This window comes from Plectropomus leopardus, unplaced genomic scaffold, assembly GCF_008729295.1.
Source record: "Plectropomus leopardus isolate mb unplaced genomic scaffold, YSFRI_Pleo_2.0 unplaced_scaffold287, whole genome shotgun sequence".
In the NCBI taxonomy this organism is placed as follows: Eukaryota; Metazoa; Chordata; class Actinopteri; order Perciformes; family Serranidae; genus Plectropomus; species Plectropomus leopardus.
Genome location: NW_024631267.1, coordinates 1 through 7,611, shown reverse-complemented (window position 1 = coordinate 7,611; position 7,611 = coordinate 1). Strand labels below are relative to the sequence as shown.

The 7,611-nt window shown below is 37.6% G+C and overlaps 1 protein-coding gene across 1 annotated transcript; it reads right to left on the bottom strand.

The window, feature by feature from the left end:
* Positions 1-563: 563 nt before the first annotated feature.
* Positions 564-3,666, bottom strand: LOC121938172 (runt-related transcription factor 1-like; the record flags this gene model as incomplete). The annotated part of the gene is made up of 2 exons (XM_042481451.1): positions 564-1,111; positions 3,492-3,666. Coding segments are annotated over 2 exons (390 nt in total), but the record flags the coding sequence as incomplete, so codon positions are not given.
* Between the last annotated feature and the right edge of the window lie 3,945 nt (positions 3,667-7,611).

Sequence of the window (7,611 nt, the reverse complement as noted above, 5' to 3'; positions counted from 1 at the left end):
GCAATGTTAAAGAGGTGGTATTTCACAAGTTTGGAATGAGGTCAGGTTGTGCGGGACATCATGCAGAGACTAGGGTGACAGATATTTACCGATGGCCCAGCACTGACAACTTGGTGTACCAGGGCCTTAAGTCCTCGAAATTAAGTTCTTCATTAGAGGAGAAAAAAACACTAATATGGCTTTACTCTCCAAGGTTTAGGTCGATAAAAGGGAAAATAACCTTTGTGGAAAATAATTTTCTCTCCAGTACGACTCAAAGAGTTGCAATTAACTGCTCCGGCCGCTTCTGTAATTTACTGTACTTTGCAGTCCACAGCTGACCATGGGTTGAATATGCCCTTTGTCTTTTTGAACAGAACTTAAAATACACTAAAGGGTATAGGTTTTGGTTTCAACCCAGACTACATTAACAAATACTTTGACCTGTACTCATACAATGCACTGGTGGGTTGTGTCCTGTATATTCTCAAATAATAGGAATCAATTTTAGAAGATCTGGCCCTACCAGGCCTCGTGGCAATCAGATGGCTCAAACTTTGCTTTGGTAGAGCGGGTCGTCATTTAATTGGAAGGTTTGATCCCCTGCTCTTCTAGGCAACATATGGAAGTATCCTTGGGCAAGATACTGAAACCCAAATTGCTCCAGTTGCTGCGTCATTGGAGTGTGATTGTGTGTTAGTTACCGGGTAGCAGGTGGCACCTTGTATGGTAGCCTCTGCCTTCAGTGAGTGAATGTGCCCTGATTGAGGGGTACATTGTGAACCACTTAAATAGTTTCTTTATTTTCGGGACCTGTTGCAACCAGACAGCTCGAACATGGTACGCATATGTAAAAAAGGGGTGAATTTTTCAAAACTCTACGATTGCATATTTGCATCTTAGGTGATAGACAGAGATCAGGTCTTACCGGCAGTTATCTGAGCATGTGTGGGGCTGGAGAAGGTGGCTGAGTTGAGTGCCGCAGACTGGCGGGTATTGGCGGCGTGTTGATGGTGATGGTGGTGAGGAGGCGTCACCCGCATCGAGCTGCGTCTCAACTGTTCAAGCTCTGTTAGCCTCTCAGAAAAAGCCAGAGAGCCGGGTTTGACCTCGTCCATCTTCTGACGATGACCTGGGAGAGAGATGACATTTAACTGTCATGATTCCCGGTGGCCACGCTGAAATATATCGCCCCCTAGCACCAACTTCACGTTGTTTCATCTGAAATAGATAAATTACTTCATGCTTGCAATATGAGTTTATAATCCCGGGATTACAGTAACAGTTACAACCTAACACAGGCTATAACAATGTTGCAACATTGTTAACACGCTCTGTCTGCTACTGCGTTCGGGGAATCTAACGATGGGCGCCACATAGGGTCCTGGCTGTCTCCCTGTGTGTGTGTGTGTGTGTAGTGGTCTATCATGCTGTCTGTGGTATTGGCCACACTTCAAAGTACTGAGACTGAGCTCCAGTTACAGGCACTTCCTCCCAATGGGGGAAGTGTGCATGTGTGTGTATTTATACTAAGTGTGTGTGTGTGGGGGGGCGAGTAAGAGAAGAGTGATGGTTATTCACAGCTGAGCGGAGCTGGCAGGAGTCTTCCTCTTTTTTTTATGTCACCTCTCGTTTCTTCTGACCGCCCGGTTCCATTTAACGTGAATTGTAATTATACGATGAATTGTGCGTTCGCATGTATGATTGAGCAAAAATAAAATGTGTCTTTCCTCTCGCTTGCTGCTCTCATGGTGTCTTTAGAAATCCTTGTGTTTCATCACAGTGAGTGGGAGAGGAACTCGGCGTTTCATCAGGTTCCAAACTGACTCACTCAACTGAGAGTTCTTCTGTAGAGGGATGTGTTCACTGAGTTTCTAGTTGGTTTACTGACCACAATTTAAATACTGAATACAACTTTAAATTCTAATATTAACCTATTTTAAACTGCCCCACTTTTTCAGGTCTTGAAAATAGTTTTTATTCAAATATAGAGTAGATCTCAACAACTACAAGGCCCATATGGATAATCACTGTGTTAAAGAAAACATGAGACATGGGAAATTAAGCTATAATAGAAACAAGCAGCTGAAATTATTTGAAGGCATCTTGCAACCACAATATTTGGAGGAAACAACAGTGTAATGGCATTTAACAATTTTTGCTATCAGCTGAATGTAAGATCCTTTGATTTAGTATTGGGTGTCTAGGTTGGGTGGGTTGTATTTTTTTGTTGTTTTTTCTCTTGTCTTATTTTTATTTATTTATTTATTTCATAATTTTAAAAATCCTGGAGAAGAGCGGGGTCTGTACTAATTACATAAATGCACTAATTATATTCAGGCTGCGTTTGCATTTTTAGCAGTAATTTATATGTTTGTGTATATTTGCTAACAAATGAAATTATCGTAGCTGTGCAGAGTAGATGCATATACAATGAAGCAGGACACAATGAAAGAAATTCTTAGGTGAGATCTTGAAATTGGTATTTTGAGGTACATTGGTGCATCCTATTTGACTCCTAGGTAAGGCTAAAACTTATTTTATGTCACTTATCTACATCAAAAGTATTAAAACCATCTAACAAAACATTTTTGGCTTAATTTTTTTTTTTTTAAAAAATCAATCAATCAGATCTCTATACATGTTTTTACTTTCAGAAAACCATAACAAATGCACTGAATGAGCCTTTATTTGGGTCAGTAGGCCACAATAAGATGACATATCTTTGAGTGTGACTGACCAATTCAATCAGCAGATAGAGACACAGACCATGGAAAAACCATTGGATGACTTGGATGACAGAATCAGGTGGTTGAAGGTAAAAGGTCAAGGTCATGGTGACCTTATAAAACGTGTTTTTGGCCGTAATTTAAGAACTTATATGTTCAAATTTCACACAAACATCTAATAGATATATTCATTGACGCCCTAATGGAATGTCTTCAGATTTAGTACAAACATCCACTTGCTCAAGGATGAACTGAATAGTTGTGGATGTCAAAGGTTAAGGTCATTGGGACCTTGCATTGGTCTCATTCTCGTAAATACATTATCTCAATAACACCTTGTGGGAATTTCATCAACTTTGGCACAAACATTCATGTGAATTCAAGGATGAACTGACTGAACTGATTTTGGTGGTCAAAGATCAAGGTCATTGTGACCATGTCATTTCTTATCCTTGTGAACGCAATGTCAATGGCCTTGAGGAAGTTTCCTCAAATTTTGCACAAACCTCCACTTGGACTAAAGAATGAACTGATTAGAAACTGGTTGTAAAAGGTCAAAGGTCAAGGTCATGGTGACCTTAAAAAAATGGGTTTTGGCCATAACTCAAGAGTTTATACACTAAAATTTCATGCAAATGTCTAAAAAGATATACTGATGAAGTTCTTTTGAAGACATTTTACACAGAGAATTTGATGGGACCCAACATTAAACTCTGTGGGACTCCACATGCCATTATTAGTAGAGGATGCAAAAATAAATATTTTTGTGTCAGTATCACTCACGCCGTGGCTCTCTCGGCCCGTCCACTGTAATTTTAATGGCTCTCTGGTAGGTGGCCACCTGAGGGGGGTTGGTGAACACCGTGATGGTGAGAGTAAAACTCTTCCCTGTGAAAGACAAGGAGAGGACAAAGGGGAAGGAAGAAAGGGACGGCCAAGGGCAGAAAGAAAAAGAAAGGAAAGGACAAAAGCAACATGTTCATTAGTGTTCGGATCTTTTTCAAGTAATGCTCTCCTCTCTCCTTTCCACCCCCCCAGATATCCTTTATGTCTGCTTAATGCATCAAGGCATGTAAGTCACAGAGCCCCAGACAGGAATAACCCAGACACCATACACACACACAGAAAAAAACGATAAGACAAAGAAAGACGAAAACCATGACAGACTATTCCTTCAAGTAGTCTTGTGATGATGGCTTGGGCTTGATTATGCAAGAAAATATTGATTTTTCAGGGACTTTAAGCCGTTTTATGAACCATGACACAATTAAAAATAAACCATAAAAAGCTTGTAACAGTTAACACGTGATCACTGAACGAAGTTTTTGTACTACTCATTTATAGGAATGTTCATCTGTGTGTGTGTGTGTGTGTGTGTGTGTGTGTGTGTGTGTGTGTGGTCCCTGCAGGGAAGGACAATGCCAGTCTCAACTGCAGACACACACATTCTCACACGTGCAGACCACCACCATTGCTGTGTGCCAGGGCCTGAGTAGAGTTACCACATGCAGACAGTCTGATGCCATACACCCACCCACACACACACACACACACACACACACACACACACACAAATAGCCGTCTTATACGGTTGATGCCAGGTGTTACTCTCACTTCTTCTCTATTTCCTAGTTTGTTCACTTTCTCTGAACATTTCCCAGCGACATTATTGCTCAGATCATGTTCGATGAAATGTACAGTTTGATTTAAAAAAAAAAAAGTATAAAAAGTACAAAGTACAACTGGAAAAACCTGTTTTGATGTTTTCAAAAGATAGCTATGGACTGAAGCCTGTTTCCACAAGTGATATGCATTCATATACAGACAGTGTACATGCTATCAAAATTCGACAACAGAGCAAATTAGGTTCAAGCTGTGTATGTTTGGAATATATTGCCAACCCGTTGTTATTCCGAACTCATCAAATGCTGACCGTGATAACACGTGAAAGTGACGATTCTGCAAAACCTTGGAATATGTTAAACAACAATGTTTTATCTACGCAATTTAAAATATGGGATCAGGTTGTACTGCGGACTGGGAAGACAGCAATAAGCAATAAAAGAAGAAATGACCGAAACATCAGCAAGAAATTTGTAAAAAAAAAAAAAAGAAAAAAAAGGACAAGAACTATACCTGAAATTAGTAATTTAAAAAAAAAAATCTGAAAAAATCTGTAGCATAATTCTAAATATAAGGCTACAATAATCATAAATGTATCTTGTTCCTAGCTTGTTTCCTTTTCAGCTTTTTAAATATGTTATTTAATAATATAGAATATTTTTGAATATCGTTTTCTAAATCTACTTCTTACAATTGGTGGGGCATTTCTTAACAAGTTGCTTACTGAATTTTATCCCCATGTTTTTGAAATTGCACCTATTTGCTCAAGATTTAAAGGGTTAATTGTTTCTGCCAATCACTTGACGGGCTTCGGTTGGTTAAAAAGTACTATATCTTTCGAATTTGGACTGTATTTACAACCGACGACGGCCATTAAAGGGCGTGTTATCACTGAAAATGATTGCCCTGTGCGTCCCAGAAATACACACGTGTACACACCATACCTGTTGTTTACTGTATATTCTGCTGTCTACATGGTGTACTGAGTGTGGTGTAAATAGTACTGTGTCATCGAGGTTGTTTACAGAGAGAGTTTACAGTAAGACGTTCGGGCTACGAGAGGACAGAGAGAACAACTTAAGTCTTTGTGTGTGGTGTGCCTATCAGCCAGCCGGTGGCATCACACACACACACACACACACACAAACACGCACACACACACACGCACACACACATATACGAACACAAGATAACTATCACAAAAGTGTGTTTGAGTGCTTGTGTGTTTATGTGTGTGTGTGGGGACAACAGTGTTTTCCAGGACTTTTTTTCTAATCGCCCTTCATGTCTCTTACTCTCTGCAGATAACACACACAAAAGGTTGTGTTTGTGTATTTTGTCAAGTTAGGGTTTTTTTTATATACACCATTCTCAACAAAGCAAGTGTGTGTGTGTTCTCAGAATAACTAGGTGATGTTTGTGTGTGTGTGTGTATGTGTGTTCACACAGAGTCAGATATTGTGAAAGAGAAAAATGACGGCCCTGTTTAAAAGAGGAACTAAAAGAGACACTGAAAACTGGTCTCTCTCTTACTCACACGCACACACTCATATCTAGTGATAGTAGGCCAAACTGTCATATGAAACAAACACACAACAAGCGATGATGTTGCATCATCTTTTTCTGCCGTTTCTTTTCCCTTCACACTCGAGCAACGACGTTTTATCACTGTCGCTGTTTTTTTTTGTTATTCTCACTTGCTATTGTGTCTAATTTTTAACATGCAAGTTTGTTTTTTTCCCCTTGTGCTTATTTTCACATATTTAAATATGAAATATTTTCTTATGATTACCTCTTCCCTTGTTTTAATTTTTAAATTTTTTTTACTCGATTTTTTTCGATTTTATTTATACATATCAAACATTCGTTATTTTTCAGATTTTTAACCCTGTCAACGCCCTGTTTTTTTTTTTTTTTTATCATGATGCTACTTTGTTTTAAGATGAGAAAAAAAGAATTATTTGTAATGTACTACATGCAAAGTATGTTTTTTTAATTTTATTTTTTAGATTTTCAAGGCTTGGGACAGTCTACCTATAGAAATAACACGTATTTTCTTCATATGTCAGATATGTTAAAAAAAAAGAAAAAAGAAAGATATAAATATGACAAATTCCAAGGCAGATGTCAGATATGGTAAAAAAAAACCAAACAAACCCAAAATCAGGCCTAATCATAAATATCAAACACATAAAAAAAAATTATTTTCAATATACTACGTGCAGAAAAATATATCATTAGTATTGTATTTTTTAAAGATTTTCATAGCCTAGAGAAATACAGAAATAACGTATTTTCTCCATATGCCAGATATGTTAAAAAAAAAGAAAAAAGAAAGATATAAATATGACAAATTCCAAGGCAAAAGAACAAAATGACACCCATAAATAATACAATGGATGTTTTGTTTTTAATATGTTGATGGCTATGGAATAACAACAACAACAACAACAACAAAAAAAACAATTTTGCATGGGTTTCAATGGTGCATTTCAATATCAAAGTACTAATTTGGACATATCACCAAATTAGCAAAGTCGCTTTTGATACTTAAGAACAAGATTCAGTAAAAACTGAGGAGTTTCTTAACCGACTGACACAAATCAGGGGTGTATCAGTGTTTCTTTGTGCTTTTGCAAAACAGGGAACACTGACTAACAATGACTAAGTCTGGGAACTCTAACCTTACACACACACACACAGAAACCACCAGTCAAACCACTAAACCACTCAATGGCGTTGGCGGCTGAACTAACCACTTCCCAAACAGGCTGTTAATGACATTTTAGAGGTTTTAGGTGGAGAAGCTCTGATCAAAATGTGGTTTGTTATCATACATTACAAATAACGAGCAAAAGTGTTTGCACTTCCTCCACAAACGCTCCTAAAAAGCCACCGACAGATACCAGCAGTCTGGTGATGTTTCCAATTAAATCATTGCCTATACACTCCATGTTAACCCTTAGAAACCTCACATCTCCTATGCATATTGGTTTGCTTTGTTTTGAAAATGTGTGGGACACACAAAAAAAGCAAAAGCAATGAGCAACTTGGAAAAAAAATAAGTGTAGATTTGGAAAACCACTTGTAACAATAGAAAAAAATGTCCAAAAATGCTAGATATCTAATTGCAATGATTATATATTTCAAACTATTATCCAGAATTATTATTATTTTTTTAATACTTTGCATACGTTTATTTCTTTTTTAGTTTTTTTGTTTTTGCTTTTCTTTCTTTTTTTGTTCTTCTAGTTTTTAAGGAAATGTTTTGTTTGTATTT